The 21107-nt window shown below is 40.8% G+C and overlaps 1 protein-coding gene across 1 annotated transcript; it reads right to left on the bottom strand.

Annotated features, from left to right (window-relative positions):
- Positions 1-11888, bottom strand: arsj (arylsulfatase family, member J). Its single transcript, XM_062444926.1, has 2 exons — positions 11578-11888; positions 1-1428 (listed from the first exon to the last, which is right to left on the bottom strand). The coding sequence occupies exons 1-2, from the start codon at positions 11886-11888 to the stop codon at positions 33-35; spliced, it is 1707 nt and encodes a 568-aa protein (XP_062300910.1). The 3' UTR covers positions 1-32.
- Positions 11889-21107: the final 9219 nt, after the last annotated feature.

Here is a 21107-nt window from a genome sequence, read left to right as displayed (position 1 = left end):
AAGCAACTGAAGTCTTTCACAGACGGGGCAGGCTACTCTTCTACCTTCCTTTTCAATTTTCTGCTCTTTGATTTCTTTTTCCACCGTCTTTTACCGAGATGGTTGGTGAACAGGTTGTTGTATCTCTCATCCTCCTCTTGCTCTTCCCTCTCGTCTTTGTACCAGGGTCCCCATACGCCCCCGTTATACTGAGGGTTAGAACGCAGGTCTTTAGATGGGTAGCGTACCGGAACCGCCGTCTTGTTGTATTGCGCAAGCCGCATTAGCATCTTCTTCACTATGTGTGGATAGCGCTGAGACAAGTCCACTCTCTCATAAGGGTCGGCGGTTATGTTGAACAGCCAGATGGACTTACCGCGGTCCCATCGGACACGCTCGTTATGCCAGCGATTGGTCAACCGCTGGTTGGAGAATGTCTGGGGAGGCACCCAGTCACTGTAGCCAGGCACCCCCGTCAGGAGCTTCCAATGGCCCACCCGGATTGCAGCCTGGATGGCTGTGTTCCATATACCATACCCAGCCTTCCATGAACCATTCTTGGCCTTGATGTAGATTGGATCAATGTTGTGAAGAAGTTCCTGGCGAGGCGAGGGGCGGCCTTCACTGATAGCCTCCCAGACATCATACCCGTCAAGATTTAGATCTTCATCTAAAGTCCCTTCACCCAGGGTCACCAGTGTAGGGAACCAGTCAGTTATGTGGACCAAAGATCGACATTTTGTCCCTTTGTTCACCAATAGGGGACTATGAACGAAGCCTACTGCCCTGATGCCCCCCTCCCAATAAGTGGCCTTACTACCCCTCAAGGGCCAATTGCTACCACCTGCTAATGGCTGGCCCCCATTATCTGAGGAGTACACCATAACTGTGTTGTCATAATAACCATAGCGTTTTAGAGCTAATGTGAGGTTACGGATTGCCTCATCCAGGCAGGAAACCATGGCAGCATATTTACGGCGGTGCGGGTTCGGAATGCCCTTGTAGCGCTCGAGGTAGCGGGCAGGAACCTGCAGTGGGGAATGAACAGCCTGATAGGCTAAGTACAGAAATAAGGGCCTGCGAGGATCATGATTGGCTAAGATACTTATAGCCTTTCTTGTAAACATCACGGTTGAGTACAAGCCGCGGTCCTGTTCCCAAGCGGCCTCTTCCCCCTCATACAAATCATAGCCACACATGCCGGGCCCTTCACATTTATAGTGACTGTAATAGTCCCCGCTTCCTAGCAGGGAGCCGAAGAAACTGTCGAAGCCACGCTGAGTGGGCATGCAGCCACGCTTGTAGAAACCCAGGTGCCACTTGCCCACCATATGCGTGGAGTAGCCTGCTTGCTTGAGCTTCTGGGGTAGGGTGACATTTTCCAGGGGCAGGCAGTTGGCTTGGGTAGCTCGGATGATAGAGTGCTGAAGGCCGGTGTGGATCTGATACCTACAAAATCAAACAGATATCAGCCGATCAGAGATACTGACAATTTTGAAGAAATATGCAACTTTGATATGCAAATATGCAAGTAATGAAAACTGGCCATCTAAAAGAAAATACCTGAAAAACAATTATTGACATTTTTCTCAAAATATAATCTCCTCAAAACTGAACTGCATCCATTAGCTATTGCACAATACATACATTTGTTACAGATGGAAGCATCAATTCATGATAATTCAGTCTGCCATGACATTACAGCTAATGGGATTATAGGATAATAGGCTTATTTACATTATGTTCACATGCTACTGAATGACATTTCAACATCATAATCTAAACACTGAAAAGACTAGAATTTCCCCTTACAAAGGACTCCTCTCATAGACCATTTGATGGAAAAATCTTGTTTAGTCACTGAGAAAATCCTGGTATTGGAAATTACACACTGATACATTATTCAATCCAATTCTAATTACAATGGACCCTGTCCAAAGCAAACACATTAGAGCTAACAGAAGAGTGCTTATAGGCTGGCAACCCAAGAGAAGGCTTATGTTAAGTTGATGTCTAACAGTGCAGTAAAAGGAGCTGGATGGGTAATAGTAGGTGGAGGGGGGGGGGCCCAGAGCAAAAACAGAAGACCCGTCACTCAAGGCCAGACAGGAAACAGAGTTGTGACCTGGTGTTAATAATGCTGTGTAAGCCATCTTGGCAGCAAGCTAACACAGCAATAATGATGTGTTATAGACAGTTACAATATATTGAGAATTTTTATATTTAAGTTTAAGTTATGTTATTTTTCTAATACCTTTCATTGCAATGGTAAACTTGCAAATGTGTTTGGCAGGGAAGTTAGGTCATTTCAAAATTTGGTTTATTTGACATTTATTGCTACTTAGCACAAAATGACTACATTAGGCTACAGTACAGTATATCTGCAATAGTGTCCAATTTTGGTTTCTTATTACTTGATGCCCCTATAACAGACCCACTGGCTTACTTAATACTAAATAGAGTTGGGTATCACACCCTAATACATTTTGAGTGCAAACTGAAATACGTGTACCATCAATAATCAAAAAGTGTTACATTTTTGAATCAAATACTTGGTCATATTTTAAGACATTTTATCAGATATTCAAAAAATAGGGAACTTTTCCAACTTCATTTAAAGCTGCTGCAAATTACTATGTGTGATGTGAAAAGGAATTATCACCTAACTCTGCAATTACTCTCAGGATCAGGTCCAGCTGCTTCCTTCTATCCAAAACATGATCCCACCACTGGTATTATACAAGGTCTGAAATGAATTACATTCAATCTAATTGAGTCCAGGTAGGATCCTGTTTTTTTATCACTGTGGCAATCGGTCTGTGTTTCAACATGTATGATAATGACAGGATGCAGTGATCCATCAGCCCTGATAACATTCATCATAGAAGAAAAATGTTTGTTTTTTTCTGTAGGTGAGATGTGAAAGGAGCAAATGCAGTGAAAAATGATTCTGCCTGTCCTTTCAAATGCAGCTGCTCAGTCATCACGCTGTCAGTGGTCTCACTATTATGGTTGATAACATTTTTGAAAGGGGTGTAAAAAATCATTGGGTCCATCATCTTACTCTTATATTGGGTCTCTTAATGAATTTACACTCATTGGGTTCAGATAGGTCTTTGATATATATGTTACATATTTGACCTAAAGCTTTTGACCCATCAATTTGGCCCTGATATCAACGCTTTCCAAAGGATATCCAACTTAGTACTGAGTAGACTACTTACTGCAACTGCAAATGCAATCAATGAGGGAATAGTTGGGTAACTTTAAAACAGCAAGCCAACTGTATATTTATTGAAACTGTGATTGACTTGTGTTTTTGGCCCATAGCGAGGTAACCCAGCTGGGACATTGGCGGCAGGTCGCAGAAGACCAGAACAATGAGCTGTGACTTCATTTCTGTCTGACTCTCTATGTCTGCTTTGAATGAAAGTGAGACTCCCAGGAGAGGCATAGCCAGATGCCTCTTCTCCTTCTTCCCTCCCTCTCTCTCTCTTCTCCTGAGGTTAGTGGTGTGCAGTCAAGCTGTCACCAGGGAAAGGGAGTGAAAATAAGTGTTTGGTTTAGGTTTCCAGAGGAGGAGGATTCGACTGGAGGAGAACCAGAACGTGTTAAGGTTTAGCACTCTCCATCGAGAATGCAAAAGTCCTTCAAGGTTTACACCTCCGTGTGGCGCGTACAACCGTCCAAACACAACAATAAATTCAGTGATTTACAACTCAAATCCTACGTTCAACAAAAACAATTCACTAAGAATACATTCCCATAAAATCACAGACTGCAACTGCAAACATATACATACTCCTGTCTGTAGCACAGCTGGCTGACAATCATCTTAGTTTATAGGCACTTCTGTTTCAGTTAGGAGAAGTTTACTTAACCTTGGTATGATGTAAGGAGATTTATGATATAAGAATACCACGGTCAACTTCAGCATTTATCATCATCTGAATTAAAAGCTTAGTTGTTCATATTTTCAGTCCATGCATGTTCCTTTTTGGAAATTTTAGGTCGTGAAAACCCACAGAAACCCTGCCAAAGGTGTCTGTCTAGTCATTGAAGTCAGATGTCAATGAATGTTTAGAATCTCTATTCAAATGTCTAATTTCAAATTCATTCAGACCAACATCAGTTGCCGTTTAGTGCAAAAGAAAGCAAATGTTAGCAGTGTTTACATGCTAAACTAAGATGGAGAGCTCGGTACACGTTATACTCGTCACACATCGGCATGCTAGCATTGTCAGCATGCTGAAGCTGGCATTTAATTCATAGAAGATAGCATGGCTCTAGACACATTTATGAACTTTAGTGTAATTGCTTTCATATGCTCTTTCTATGTTCTTTTGACACTTTTGAATGATATGTTTTTCCCTGTTAATGTGCTTTTTTTGTTGTTGATCTTTTATCATTATGCACTTTGTGAACTGCACTCAATAAGTATGCATTTGTATGACAGTTCAGCTCTTTCCACCTCCATTAACCAATGTCCTGGGGGAAACCCTGACCACTGACACTTGACAATTCCAGCTGCAGCTGAAGGCGGAGGCACGGTGGACAAACCTGGTGGCAGAGTTGTTTGTTGTCTGCTGACAATTACACTGTCCTGAACTGTGATATGCTAATACAAAATACCATCTGGGATTGATGTCCATAAAGCCTTTGGAAATAAGTTGGGATATTGGAATGTTCGCAACAACTTGGCAAAAAACGATTCCCACGGGTTTCAAAGCTTGTCCCCGGGACTTTTAAAATGTTTAACTCCTAAGGATTATAATGCAGCACAATTCTGAATTTGATACTGCTATTCATTGAAAGTCTTTGAGGTCAGGTCAGCGAATTCAAAATGAGACCAAACCATCCCTGATGGGAGCCAAGAGAGGGTCTTGGTTTCATATGGCGATGAGAAGAATTTCTTGTCATTTGGTGGTCTAGGCAGGGGGAGCTCTGAAACCCAACTACAAACATGCACATTGGGGGGATAGAGGAGGTATTGTTGGTCTGTCATTAGGCAATGAGATTTGAATGCAGTGGACTAAGCGAAGGATGGGAATGAAGGGAAGAAATGAACGTGTTTGTGCGCAGCAACATCAACCCGGAGAAGCAAGCCAGGCTACAAGAATTTGTTCTTCAGAAGAAAAAAAAAAAAACCTCATAAAAGGCTTGTTTACTCCTTCCACTTTTACTGAAAAAAATCCACACAATACATAATTAACCCAATGAAAAGTGAGTACTTATAAAACCTTGTACTCCATAATCTCTCCAGAGTTTCCACAAGCATAGTACATGGTACATTTAGTCTTGTTATTTGCCTATAAATGTCTATAAAATGAATTTTGGATGTAAAATGCCCTATTATCTTCCACTAAGGATCATTTTTCCATTTCAGCATTTTATTTATTTTCATTTGTCAAACACTTCTGCATTAATGCCAAGAGGGCAATGGGATTGAGAGGGAAAAGCTTTGTGAAACTTAAAGTGAAAGGATAACAAAAGAACGCAATTGCAAATGTATAAAGACGTGTATGTGTGTGTGTGTGTGTGTGTGTGTGAGTCGACCCCTTAAAAGCCCCTATCCCTGCTCTTGCAGCTCCTGCAGGTTTGGTGGTGCTCACATACCAAAAGGTTACAGCCGTGTAATGAGAATGTCATGCTAAGTGCAGCCTGTGATCCCTTCACAAATCAGTCAAACCAGCCCAAAGTCTTGACTGAGAATGGTACAAGGTGGAGCGCAAAGACTTCCAGTAGTATCCCTACTTTGTTTCTCTCATACGAGGGGATTCAAGGGAACTAGGTCTTGACTTTACAGGTTTTGGGGCACCTGAAGGACAGTTCTAGGTCTTTAGTATTTATGAGGCCTTAAAATAATGACTGTAGTAACTACTGCTCCTTGGAGATCTTCCTGTTTCCCTGCAGTCCCTTAACACGTTCAATGTGACTGATTTATAGGGTCTTTTAAACCCAAGCAGGGCATGAATGGGCAGCCTCAGCACAGGGGCCAAAGCTCTGGGGTCAGGCATCTTTGCATCCTTTATCCAGCATGGATTCAAGCCATGCACATGGCCGGGAAATACTTCTAACAGACAGTGGCCCAATTCCATATCTTATCATGCATAGAGTGCTGGTGAATTCCTTTAATGAAACAGTTACAATCTTAAGGTCTGCTCCTATCACGCTATCTCTCTGGTTTATTTACAGAACCACTGAGCCACAAGGCCAACAAATCACACACGCCATTAAACTCGAATCACCGAGCGCCGGCAATCGCTCAAGTCCCACAAGTCAAGTGCACTGGCCACCGCTCCAGCCACTGAGGTTGTGGAGGTTCCCGAGCAGACCTGTTGCCCAGACTGGAGTCCTTTCTTGTAATGCTGCTCCACGTTCTCCTCACATATGGTTCAAATAAGCAGCCACAACTTGGCGCTCTGCATTTAATCAAAGTCAGCCCCGGAGAATTCATCTTACTTAACTCTTCTTTTCGACAGGCTCTTCATTTACTTTTGTTGCTATCTCTGCATAACTCCCTTCAGTTTTGCTTCTTCCTTGGCCTTTGAGCTCTTATGTTCTCAATTTTATAGACTCTTACAGTTAATGAAGGTCCTTTTTTTCCCCCCAAGGTTTTCTTTTCAACAAATCCAAACCCTAAAATTCTCCAAGAACCTTGCTTATTCATTACCTCAAACAACCACTTGTTCTGTTCATCATTGTGCAAACTTCACCCCGAGTTCTAGGACAGACCGGTGTTGGGGTAAGGCAAGGAAGTGAAAGAGTGACAAGTGAAAGAGTGACAGCTCACTGAAACAACACGAGAGGGTTGACTGAGAGGCTAAGACAAGTTCGAGATAAGTGTGGACAGATGAGAAGTGTGTGAATAAGTAGGAGATGGAGCTATGGTGATGAGGAGCAGAGTGAAAAAGAGCAGCCTTGAGAAAAACGAACGACCCCATGCTCCTTGTGGTTTAGACCAGATTCAAATCCAGCAGGGTATAATATAAGAGTTCAGTGTTCAAGGATGACAGAGGAGCTTTTTTGCAATCCAGCCGCTATCCTTACTGGAGGTCTGCTCCTCATTGCCTTGGGACCCCGAAGCTCTTTCTTCATCTTTTGTTTGTTGATGGATGGTCGCTCTTTCAGCAATGTGGGAGCCTGATAATGAAATTTAATTTAGTTTTCAATCTTTTTTTTCTTTGCTTGACAAGAGTGAGACCTTTGACCACAGGTGTTTAACCTGTGGTCAAAGGAAAAGGTGAGCAGGAGTGAGCATGAGGACAAATCAAGACCATCTCTGCGATACAGATACAGTTGTCTGAGATATAAACGGGACCATTACACAATCTTCTCCACAGGCGTGTATATGACCAAGTGTAATCTAAAAGAGTGCAAAGGCTTAGAGATTCAGCTAATGCAATAGTTAAAATACTGTGTTTATGATATGTAGAGTGTCAGAGAGTTCACCTGCTGGATTTGTCTGGACAGGTAAGATGACATAGCTCTCAAGCTCTGAAATCATCATTGACACTCCAGAAGTTTGCTTACCAAATTACAAAGGAGCTCCATCGTCAAAAAAATGTGGAATGGTTTCGTCGGTCAAGTAAGCATATCTCAAACATTTTTTCAATTTTAGAGGCTGCCACAAGGAGCAACCTCTGCTCTCTCCTTTGGCAATAAACTTGTCTCGATCAGGAAAGATCAGTGGAGGGGGGGGGGGGGTTGCAGGGTTGAAGAGCATGACAACTCTGAACTTAAAGGAAAGCTCCCACTTTAAGCCTCTAATCTCATCAGTGCAGCCTAAAGAAAACCAGACAGGTTGAAATTTTTCTGATGGTGCGTTTCCCAGGGGGTGGACAACGTGGAAATCTTTTTCTCAAGCTCCTGTTACTGGAAGGTTAAAGTGCTTTGTTACACTTCCAACAGTAGCTGTACACAACCACTTAATGTGATCTCCAGGTCCTGTTTATCTTCTCTCGCTTGGTTTTGGTAACCTTATCGATTCGTAAAAGGCCATACCTGTAGTTTTCCAGAAAGAAAGGTATTGCTAACCATCTTTGACATGGATACTGTTTTCCCCATGGGGTTTTAATTTTGACACAATCTTGTCAACTTCCTAAGAGATAGAGACTGTAGAACATTACGTCCTGCTATTACTAGCCATGGTGTGGATCTCCTGGACAGTTCTTTAAAGGTCTTCAAATAACCAAATCAATACTAACTGTAAGATTATTCATTTGTATTCTACAACTCTGTTTCCGTACACAGTCATGGTGTATAGTGGAGTGTGGTATATAGTACAATTCTACCTCTCTGTGATAAATTGGTGACCTGCCCAGGGTTTAACCTGAATACACCCAATGTATTCTGGGATATGCACCAGCAGCATGAACCTAAACTTGATAAATTGGTATAGGAAAGTAGATGAATGAGTTGTTTGTTCCTTGTGAAGCCTGTTTCAATATTAACAATCCAACCTAAATGATGATAAACTTGACGGCTACGATTAAGATACACTATCACTGCAGATGATAGTTTATAGTCCGATATCTCTGAAGCTGTTGGACGTCCTTGCAAATGGGTTTCCTTTCTTTGGTCTTTCTTTTCATTGACAGGTAAAGTAGACAGATGTATTTATATGGAAACATCTAATAAGAGCATATCCACACCCATTTATGGCTACTTGTGCACATGGGCACAATTTCAAAAATGACGAAGATCAACAAAACTGATCCATGCTTACACAGAGCTTTATGAATCCTCCAAATAAAGTGTATATGCATATTTCTGTGCTTGCACATACACATTTTTGTAGACATTTCATGCTTTGATGCATGGTGGTCCTTTTAAAATTGCTTTTCTTTATCTGATCTCTTAGTGAAAGTATCCATCCTCTTCAGTTATATACATACAGCGTTCATGGTTGAGAGCATTCGCAGTTGTGGCTTTCTTAAGTTAATAAGCTATTAACTTGCAAATTGAAACCGTAGTATCTTTCATCCTATATCTGAGCAGTGTCAAACACGATGTAAAACCCAGGTCACGAGTTACGAGTCATGAGTTGCGGAGCCAGGTCAAACAATCCATGTTGATCTATTCACACCGACAGTGAACTCAGGCTTTGCTTTGGTTTTTTTCATATTTCCTCAAATGGAAACGTTGGTTTTCACTCCAGTGTGCAGGTGTTGTGTTACGGCTGAGGTGGAGGACCTTTAGCCTTTTAGGCATTTCAAACCTATTTTTCTTGTCATGAGAATGATTGAATTCAAGTCGGACTGATTGATATAATTTGGCGTCTGGATGTTTATATTGACCTTAAAGTCTCCTGTGTATATTCAGTTATTTATGGAGCAATGTAAATGTCCATCTGGGTGACAGTTGAGAAAAATACACAGTGAGTGGCCTGAAGCAAAGGTCTGCAGCAAGCACAGAAACATAAATTAAGTAATAATAAAATCTGATTATATGCAGTGAACATGCAGCTGAGTTCAAGGGCAGGTGGTTGCTGTGGTTACAGTCTAAACACACTCTCAAAACTTAATCAGGCTCTTACTGTATGAAATGCTTTTGTCTTGGACTGAACCCTTTACTCCTTCCGATATGTGCCTTGACAAGTCTCTGCAAGTGTGCCAGGAAGACAACTTTGTTCTGGGAGTTGTGGTGATTGACCAGCTGACGCAGACACCTGATGTTTTAATGTTTACACAGGGATGGATGGCATCCTTTCAGTCAAATTCAACCATACACCCCTGCACCCGTACATCCAGGAATAAAAGCCTGGAAACATCATTGGATATACACCTACATTTCCTCGTGGGTGTTTTGGGAGGGTAGAGAGGAACGAGGAGGTGGCTGCACTTTTCTCATTATTATCTCGGACGCCTGCCAAAGAAACATCGGTGCCCAGCTAGCCTCCTCCGTTTTTTTGCTAAGGAGCGGAACAGATGGCGGAGGCGCTTGGAGGAGAGGCCCTGTAGAGCGCCATGTAGAAAGAAGGAAACTGCTGATGTGAAACATGCTGTGAGCAAACTACAAAGCCAAACCACACTTCACCTCCCACCCTTTCCCGACAAGACCCCCTCAATACTGTATATGGTACCCAGCATCGCCCTTTAATATGTCTTTATAGCTTCCTGCTAAAATACGAGGAGGTTGCTGGGGTAACGCTGCAGCGCGCTGATTTCACAAACTCTTAAAAATCACTTTACCAAAAAAAAAGTCCCTCACAGGCCACTTATTGGCTTTTTCCAAAGCAAACTACAGCTTAGTATGTTTCTGCTAAGCAAAGTCAATCCACAAGATGCACGAAGATCATGAGATGCAGTTGAAAGCTCCAGAAAAAGCTAGAAAGTGGTAAAAACTGCTAAAAAAACTTTCAACACTTCAAAATGTCAACACTTGACATCACTTTCTTCTTTCTGTATCTTAATCTAAGAATTTAGGAGAAAAGAATCTTACCACAAAGTCCATTTAGTAGGTGTTCCGGAGCTTTCAATCATGAAGGATGATCTTCCTCAACATGTGGTTGCTCAGTTATCATGATTGGCAGATGTTTACTCAGCACTTCTTTTTGTTGATGTTGGCTTTAAAGCTGAGCAAGATCTGCTGATGAAGACCATGTGATGTGACAGAAAGCTCCAGAACAGCTCCTAAATCAGTGATGTCCAAACTATTCCATAAAGGTTCATGTGGCTGCAGGTTTTCATTCCAACCAAGCAGGAGCACACCAGGCTTGACTCATTTAATCAACTGATCTCAGTCTTCAGACAGCTGATTGGTCAAATCGTGTTCTCTTGATTGGTTGGAACAAAAAGCTGCAGGACCCCGGCCCTTTATGGAATAGTTTGGACATGCTTATCCCGAATGGACCTTATGGGTAACTTTTCTCAACTGCTTCCAAAGTAAAGAATTAACTTTGAACCAAAACCTGGAGGTTTGTTAAACAGTGATATTACCTCCTGAAGATCCTCACGGATGCAACTTAATGAACTTTTATGGCATCCAAACGCTTTATAACATCTTGTGTTTCTTGCAATGTGTAACTTCTTTTTAGTGATATCACATGTTGTAATGAAGCACAGTTGTCCTTTATATGCTTCATAAAATAGATGATTTTATACCACTGGACTGAATAAAGATCAGGATGAAGGGTGGTAACAAACCTTGTTTGTATCTGTATCATATTCCCCTTTTTGTTATGACTTAAATCTCTTAGAGGTCTAAACTCTTGTCTAATTAAATGTATCTGCACATTTTCATCCAGTCCCTGCTGATGATGTCATCCCCTTGATCTTATTGTATATCTATTGTACTGTGTTCATCTTTAACATGATATAAAAACTAAGAAAAACAAATTAAAGGTTTTGTTACCTTCATGCATTCAATCATCTTGCAGATTTTACTGACTTCACTCAAACTATATTGTTAATAATAAAATGTTATTAGATAGTCTGATCATGATCATTATATGACACAATCAGCTTTATTTAATCAATTCTTTTCAAGCCTCCCAGAGAGATGCATTAAAAACTACTTAGACTCCCTTCGTGAAGAACTGAATACACTTCACCAACACACATGTGGGATCAGGTTGGGGGAACAGCTGCACTGTACCTGCCGGTCATGAGTTGGCTCCTGGACGGGCTGCAGAGCGGCTGCACGTAGTAGTTCTCCAGTTTGACTCCCTGCGCGGCCAGCCGGTCCAGAGTCGGGGTTTTGATCTCGGAGCCGTGGTACCCAACATCCCGGAAGCCTTGATCATCTACCAGGATGAAAACGATGTGAGGCTGAGAGCTCGGCTTGTCGAATCCATTTCCTCGGTTGCGCAGCTCGGCGTTCCAGTTTTCCCAGGACATCTGAATGCTCCACGTCTGAGAAATGATGAACCCGAGGAATAAACTCACCGGGACCCACAAGATAAACATGTTTCAGCCAGGTTTAAACCCCCCAGGGGCAGTTAGTGTCGGTCGGTTTGGCGCGCTGTGCGTCCGGCGGCGTGTTGCACATGTTCAGGGGGAACAGCAACACTTGGAAATCGGGTTCTCATCGTGTTTAGTTCTTTTCTCCAAACACAGACCACTGACAGCTCGGCGGTTTGTGGGGGGAAAAAAAAAAAAAACTAGTAGTGAATGAACGTGGGAAACACATACATCTCCTGATTCTACAACACACACCTGAGTCTGCACACACAGCTTAAAACGAGTTCACAAAAGCGCACAGATGTTTGCCACTGCGTAAAAACAGTCTGTCATTCATGCGCAGTTTTTTGTCAAAAGACGCGCAAACGTTCCCAAAAAGTAACGCAGAGGTCAGCAGGTGGTGCAGAGTGTCCGCAGCAGATGTCCTCCATGCTGCCTGACAGCGGTCCTTCCTCACAGACAGCGCACACAGGACTGACTGGACATACTGCTGTGTGTCAGAGAAGGCAGGTCCATGTGTGAGTCCTCTGCTCTGCTGCTGCTACACTACATCAAGATGCGTTCACGAGCAGCTCGAACACTACTAACAGACAGGCAACGCTGCGTAAATCTGTCATTCAGCCACTGTGTGATGTGTGGTTTGCTGTTGTTGCTTCCTCCTTTTTCTTCTTTTAGTTCACATATTAGTCAAAAAGAAAGTAGTGTATTTGTTTTTTGTATTTTCTTCAGCTCAGAAGAAGTTCATTGTTTCATTCATTTGGAAGAATGTGGAATATGTAATCACAAGATGAAGAACATCACATAAAAGGTTCCCCAGAACACCCCTACCCCAATATTTCATTTTTCATTTATTTTTGCTTGTTTAGGTTAACTTCAATTAAAAAAACTGAGTCAGTAATCAACCTTTGTGCTGACAGATGACCCCATTGTTGTCAGTGGGAGCCACTGAACTAGATTGTGTGATATGCTTCAAAGAGTTATTTCTTTATTTCCGTCTTTTTATTTTTTATTATTTCTTATTATTTTTTATTAACTGTTTTTTAATTCAAGTTGTTTAAGTTTTGAGTTGGTGAAAATTCAGGACTTTGGGTTTATGGAACACATTTTCAGATGCATCACTGCTACCATGCTACTTTTCCATCTGGACACTTGTTTTGCAGAGGTGACATGCTGACATGTTGTTGACATGTAAAAGAAACTTCTCCATATACACAATCACATTTACCTTTCTGTGTGGTTTTTTGATTGTGCAATCAATGCATAAAAGCAGTTTTTCCAATATCACTAGCAACATATTAATGCAGGACCATCAATAACATCACCTCGCTTTATGGCAGTGATGGAATGTAAGTACATTTACTCAAGTATTGTAGTTAAGTACAATTTGAAGCTATTTGTTATTGAGTATTTTACTTGATGCTTCTACTCCATTCACTTTCAGAGGGGAGTTACTCTATTACATATATTATATACAAAATAATAATAATAATAATAATAATAATAATAATAATAATAATAAAAAGAATAATAATAATAATAATAATAATAATAATAATATAAAAACGTAGACTTAAAATAGACTTTAAACCTGTCATACCAGGTGTGTAGCTCAAAGTGCTTTACAGCAAATAAACAAATAAATTAATAAAATTAGATAATTTGTAAAAAAACAAACAAAAAAACAACAACAACAAAAAAATATCCTTGATATTTTACAGCTTTAGTTACTAGTTACTTCCAGATTAAAATTTTATATAAACATATTGATAAGCTTATAAAATACACTAGAATGATAAGATTAAACCAGTGGTTCCTAAACATTTTAGGCCTCTCTTACAGAGAACAGTGTGTATTTGTGTCATGTTTCAGATGTCTTTAAGCTGTTTGCAGTTCTACCAAAGAGACATTTCCCTTCATGTGGTTTCTGTTCGAGGCCCAAAGAGGTAAAACTCAAAGTTGCTCAAAAATGCAAAAGATAAAAAAGAAAAGTTCTGAAAGATGAGTCCAAATCTTTTCTTCTATCAGACCTCATCTATCATGTCACGACCTCTCAGATTTATCTTGTGACCTTTATAAAGAAGTTCAGACTAGCTCCACCTTGAGCTACAACTATAAATATCTGCAATAAAAATGTTACTTTCATTTAATATATCAGTCAAAAGCTGATTTTCTGCAAAACACTTTGACGTCAGTACTTAAAGTTTATTTAGCTGGTAATACGTCTGTACTTTTACTTTGGTAGGATTTTAAATACAGGACTTTAAGTAGTTTACATTGTGTTACTTTTTACTAAAGTAAATGATCTGAGTTCTTGTTCCACCACTGTTTTTATGTTATCAATCTTAAACACTGACTCGACGTGTCGGCACCGATGAGATTAGATGGAGCTGTTGGAGTCTTAGTCAAAGAATTGATCTGTTTTCATTGCACCTCCTCTGTGAGTCGGCTCATTTGTTTTCCTTTTCTGGATTTACACTCCTGAAAGTTGGGCATCTGATTTATGCCTCAGCCCTGGAGAAAAGGCACTTACATGACAAAAACAGAACTGCAGAGATATATTTCACATCCTCTTTGTTGAAATATAAGTACATGGGGGGGGGGGGGGGGGGGGGGGGGGGTGTAAGATGTAGAGCCAAGGCTACCATTCCATAAACAGATTGTCAGACGTTTATTCTCAGTTTTTCAAATAGAGTTGTAGTGAACAAGGATGCTTGTGGACATTTCTCTAATCTAATCTACCTCAATTTAACATTCTGTTATTTTGGCCAAGGTAACGTTATGCTATCTTCATAAATAAATATTTTTCATTTTAATACCGAACAGTGACAAGTAGGGCTGGGCATCGGTACTCGATACCTTTACAGTATTGAACGATAAAAATCGATACCAAGTAGTATCGAAACGTCTCCCGTCAAACGATACCTGCAATTGATCCTTTTTGCACCCAGAGATATAAAATCTGACTATTTGTATGGACTTGCTCATAGCCAATAAACACAAGTGTTCTTCTATTTAATGTGACGTGTGATTGGCCCACTGCCACAGCAGCTACAGCCCGTCTGTGTTGGTGAAGTCGTGGTGAATTTGAGTTAGCACGTTTAGCTGTTCAGCAGCCAAGATGTCACCTAAACGCTCTAAAGTGTGTCTACACTACACACTTGTGACACCGGATAAAAGCAAGAGCACAAAATGTGGAATGGGTATCGAATGAAGTACTCAGTTGGTATCAGCATCACTTTAAGGGTACTTGGATTAGTACTGGTATCATCATTTTTAAACGATACCCATGGTGTACATGTAGTTTGCATGCAGATATGGAGAAATCTTTAATCCTGAATCCTGCAGTGTCTAAAACAGACTTAATCTCATTGAGGGTGTTTGGCAACTCACAGGTGATGCAGCAACAACATCTACCTGGTGCTGTTCTATAACTGCCCATATTAGCATGATCCTATATACAGAAGCCTGCTGTGAGACTCTGAATTGGGCAGAAGGTGTCTGGGGGCCTGTACAGTGTGGTTGTGAAAGGCCCTCACATGCGATGACTCTCAAGGTCCTGGAAATGCATGCATGCACCACACATGAACAAACACAGCCGGCAGCACAGTGGTATTGGGAGATGAATAAATTTGCTGGTCGGAAAAACAACGTTGACAGCTAGCAGCGTCCAGAGCAAACAGCAAAGCAGGAGAGTGTCTCCAGCATGTCTACGCGTGTAACCAGAATGAGCATAAATGTATCAATCATTACAGTGCATGGTTGGAATGAGATGTATATATTTCCTCCCACTTTTCTAGGACACTAAGTCCAATTCACAAAATGTGTCCTCAGCATTGTAGGAGAGGTACAATTTCTTAGTCATGCTATCACAGGGAGGTGGACATCACTCAGAAACAATTCAGCCCATTCCAAAACGTGACCTCAAGCTCTCTAACATGCTTAAGGAGTTGGATGATCTCATCCTAAGTCACAACTCATCACCACAACCCACTATTATGATGCAGTGGCACAGGATATTGAGGGCCAGGCCAGGATTTAGTGCGAGTGCGTGCCATCGAGCGTAAAAATCCCACAGGCGCTCAGACCAAATGAGTGCCAGGCCCCCCCGTTTCCAAGAACGCCTTTGTTTTTTTGGATGGATGCATAAAACAGCGGGAAAGTGCCCGCACACACTGCTGCCCACCCTTCTACCCATGCCCAGCACATATTGGCAAGGCACTGGAGAGAGGTAATATTCTGGCCTTTCGGTACATACCTGAAAGTTATCCTTCACTGTAAATGCTTTGTTGATAGAAAGTATTTAAGTGGGTGGGTGGCAGGGGATACCCATATTACGTATGGATAGCCTAATTAAATTCCAGACGTAATTGTTAAGAAAGAAACTTTTTATACTGTGTCAGGTTGCTGCAGTGGAAGAACAAACTATGTGTCAACAGACTTCTTCAGTTTCAATAGGTTTCTTGATGCCCATATTTGTTAAGTATTCCACAGAAGTCAGTTTTAGGGCGTTACATTCAAACTGACACACAACTATTACTGTAATCCCTGAACTCAACCATGAAACTGAGTCAACGTCAACTTCTTGGTGTTTGTCTTGACTCGGTTACTTATGGGTCAGAATTGTAATAAGCAACATTATAAAAACTAAACTTGGAGAAGCAGTGTTCTTTTTATGCTCTCTATACCTGAACAAACTCCCAGAAGACTGCAGGTCTGCTCCAACTCTCATTCCTTTTAAATCACAGCTAAAGACTTTTCTGTTTGCGACTGCTTTTTTTATTAAATCCCAATTTTAGGGTTAATATCTCACACTGCACTTTAAATTTTATTCTCTTTTAATCATGTTTAAATGTCTTTTTATTTTGCCATATGTTGCTTTTATATTCTGTCCAGATGCATTTTATGTTTTATGTTTTTTTTTTTTTTCTATCCACACTACAGAACATGAAACAGAGCTAATGCTAGCTAAAAACCTCCTTGTGTAATCTGGGATGAACAATAGGTACCGGAGAATGTGACTAGGCAGGTGTTAAAATGACATGAACAAAAAGTAATGTCTGGGTTGGAATCAGTTAGCAATGTTAGCAAACCAGGCTAACTAGCTTTCACTTTCAAAGTGGAAGTTAGCCTAGCTTCATAGCTTCAACTTTCCAAGTGAAATGCTATTGTTGGACATTATAAAGATGGTTTACATTGTGATTGACAGCAAGAGCTAGGTGAGCTTTCTCAAAACAGGGGGTGGGTGGGGGTGGGATGCCTTGTACTAATACATTCAATGGTCAATGGTAGCTGACACCATGTCTTTTAGCAATGCTCTCAGTTGTCAATCAACCGATGCAAAGGTTAATGGCGAGCCAGAGAGTATTTGTTTCCACAAATATTCCCTAGAACTGTTTAATCCACTTAGCACAATAGCTGTAATGTCATAATAGTTTATTTTTTCTTATATAAAAGGTGAGGAGAATTCAAATTCTGTTTGACTTTAATGTTATCTGCATTTTATCAAAAGCAGCAGCCTTTTTGTGTTAGGAGCCACAACTCTGCCAGGTATGAACAGCAGCAACATTTCCACTCATACAAAAAAATGTCCTGCCAGTGTAAAAACTGCAACTCTTTTGGCTGCATTTCCGTATCCAAGTATGTCAACATTTCCATGCACTCCTGAAGTTTAAAGCAGTACAGTGGAATGACCACAGTGTGCAATGAGAGTGCTGTCAGTGGGTTAGTGTTGACATGGAGATTATAGATTACCCACATGATCTGTAGCACTCACCCGCACTCTGTTATTGTGTCAGACATTCCAGAGAGACACAGGCCAAGTTGTCAGTGGGGCAGGTGGAGTCTACATAGCTACAGTACAGTGCATTCTCCCAGCAGATAACCCTTGATCAGCAGACAGATAGGGAATGTCAGCTATGTTGACATTTGATTGTTGAGTCCAAGAAATGATTACGCATTAGTGACTCTAAATAGCAGTGAAAGGTATAGTTTCAAAGCAAATTCCAATGTGTCCGATGTGCCCTTAATCAGTCGAACCAGGAATTCATGATTCCGTGATAATATCTTGCAATAATTTCATATACCTGTTTTTTAAGCATAAAATGATCAGTGCAATGGTTTTATTTATTTAAAATGTTATCAGTCAACACAATGAAAATGCAAAGATCACAAGTTGCTTTTAGGGTATTTTCAAAAAGTAATCAACATGGCTTATTTTGGTTGAATTGGACTTTCCCTAGTGGTACCATTAGTTTGGGCAGATCTGAACTCAGCAAGACACAATTTGTTTGCTCTGGTCAACCAGTGGATGAGTTGGTTAACTTGGGTTCTCCCCTTGGTTCAGTTTCTTTTCATGCAGAAAAAATTCAAACAAATTACAGTGCATTACTAAAAACCATGTGAGAACATTCACTTTGCTCATTGGTCAGACGGGTCAAGAATGTAACCACAGGAACCATCAAATAGCGAGAAGGCAACATTCTTCATTGCAATAATCGAGGTCAAACCTTAATTCATTGTCTGGCTAGCTGCTAGCAACTGTTGATTTCACTCATCCACATCCAAATAGGCAAAGCACACTTGGCTACGGTAGCTGTTTAGTTCACAGTTGCAGAGTGCACCCTGTAGTTCGGTCAGATTACAGTCAGATCGTTTTCTCACCACAAAAAAACACTCCAAAATTTGTTTGTGACTGGATGGAGACCACTTCCTAAAAAGGGTCCCATTGCGGTTGTTGTGGTCCACACCAGAGTACAATTGCTGTGTTTAGAGCTGCCTAAACAAGTCATACCAAGGGGAAAACCCATCCAGAGTGTGATTTAACTGCACTAACCAACACAGGTTCGAAAGTCCATCAAGAGTACCTTGCAGAAAAAAGAAAAAAAGCTACCAACAAAAATGCCCATGAACAGGGTATTCCTGAAATGTTGGTATACCTAAACTCAACTTTAAATATTAAAATATTTGCTTTTAAGGCAAAACTATTCAAAAACCTTTGTGTATAATCACAAACAGATTCCACCATATCCTGGAGGCATTCTATTTATATACCAAAGAGTATGATAGAACAAAGAAAAACTTGAGATCTAATGCTGGGGAGTTCAGCTGTTTGTTATCGTGCTAACTCACTGATGTTAGGTAGACGGTTTAGGATTTTTCCATTTGTCACTTTCTGTGGGCAAAGAAGACCTCCTGCCATACTCAACACCAGTATCATCTTGTAAAAGCAGTTAAATCTATATATATATATCTATGTTAAGGAAGACAAACTCAATCCGAACACTGTTTTGCTCAATGTCTGATGCAGCTTTAGTCCTCTGTTTCTTTTCTCCAGAATACCATCAAACAAACCATCTGGAAGCAACTAATTCTCTGCTTATACCAATCTAATGAGTCAGCTGATCTCCCCAAGTGAAGGCTATGTGATCTTTTGACCTTTCAGCAGATCCACTCAAATAAAATGTCTGGCTGATCCAACATGTGGGGTGTTAAAAGTTATAATGAGCAGCAGGCGGTCCCAATGAAGAGCGATTAAGAAAAACAACAGCAGAGCGCTTCACAACAAATTAGCAGTCAGCTCCAGCTCCTGGGTTTTATAGACCTGACTGGGCAGAAATGAGCTGTTTTGCTAACTTTTCATGTCTACCAGTCATTTAAGTTCAGCAATAACTTGCACACGTTTAGACAAAAGAAGGCATTGTTGAGAGGAAACCTATTTCAGCAAGTCTTGGATATGATATTTTGATTAACTCGATACAGTAATGTCAGCGAGTCAGAAGCCGGTGCTTGATGTGGATGTTTGTAACACGATCTTGAAATGATATTCACAATATCATCTCAATCGCTGGCTCGCAATCTTAACAGACGGCCGACAGCTTTGTCTACATGTCAGACATGCCCCGGCACAGAGAACTCACCGGGCTGAGAGAATAGGCCCTGTTTGTTCCTGCTTGGCTGAGTTCAAGCATGTGAGTCTCTCCAGATAGAATCGGTCTGTTTGGCTTCGATTGTTCTGCTGAGGTAAAGGAGAACAAGCATTCTCACCTGCCACCACAAAGTTGATGCTTAACAAAAAGCAGGTTTTTTGGATGGCTTCAAGATTTGCAGACATGAGCTAAGGGCCTTAGTGTCAAATACAAGAACGAGGGACTGTATGAAAATCATTGGGCGAAGGGGGGTTGGAATAGGAGGAGAGGTTATGTATTTCTTATTGTTGAAAATAAGAGTGGTCTAATTTTCAGGGGGGAATAGAGGAGTCTTATAACTTATTCTCACTCAAGATTTATGTTATTCTTCTCTTTACAGATTTATTTGTTAAAATCATAATGTATATACATACAGTTACTGTATATAAGCATTGTTATTATTCGGAATGTGGACTAGGTTGACCAAATCTGCAAGGGTTAAGGTTCTACCTCAGAACTGGTGCCTGTGCCCATTCACTTATTCAGGGAGAAGTTATAACTGTTCATTTAATAGGTCTGTGTTCAAAAATATAGTATGGCTGTATGGAATTCATGCTCAGGAGGACTTTTTTATCAAGGTTCTGCCTATTCTTTACCTGAATTCCTACTCACACCAGTAATTTTCGTACAGTTCTTCAGTCAAATTTGTGCTACCAGCAGAAGGAGTAAAGACCTGTCAACTCAACTATCCTCCTCGTCATACACAAAAAAGCGCAAAAGAAATTCCAAGCCACAGAGATGAACATGATTATATCCATGATAGGCTTGACACCTTGAGTGATTGTAGATGAGGGGAAGATAATGATAAAGTGTTGAGCAAAGCAGTATCCTCCAGATAAACTGGTTGCCCCCTCAGGTAGCAAGTGTTGAAGCAAAGGTATGCTTGCAAAGTGGCCAAGCTTGTTTCATCCTCGACTTGTCAATGCATAACACAGCTGGGGCGAGAGACAGCCTGTAGCACAGGTGGCTGGGGCCAAAGATAAAGACAGACAAAACAGATTGCGAGGTAGATAGGCCACTTTAAAAAAACATAGCAGAGGTTCATCCAAAACGTGGGATGTGACGATGTAACTAACGTCCTCACCGTGGTAGCGACTTGTCAATCACAACATATCCAGGCCCTAAAACATAATCTGCTTTATCTCTGTCCATCTTACTCTAAATGGGACCCTAATTTATAAAATGAACATCTTGAAGACTTGAAAGTAGTGATTTAGACCATTAACTCATAAAGACAATTGTTAACTGAAGTAATAAATCA

This window comes from Scomber scombrus, chromosome 23 (assembly GCF_963691925.1).
Source record: "Scomber scombrus chromosome 23, fScoSco1.1, whole genome shotgun sequence".
Taxonomy (NCBI): Eukaryota; Metazoa; Chordata; class Actinopteri; order Scombriformes; family Scombridae; genus Scomber; species Scomber scombrus.
The sequence above is the reverse complement of the archived record's forward strand: the minus strand, read 5'-3'. Positions and strand labels throughout refer to the sequence as shown.

Bases quoted from the DNA above. Each gene is read 5' to 3' on its own strand.
- arsj (XM_062444926.1), bottom strand. From the start codon at position 11,888: ATGTTTATCTTGTGGGTCCCGGTGAGTTTATTCCTCGGGTTCATCATT. The intron at 1,429-11,577 runs GTACAGTGCAGC...TTGATTTTGTAG, and splicing joins AGCCAACTCATGACCGGCAG to GTATCAGATCCACACCGGCC.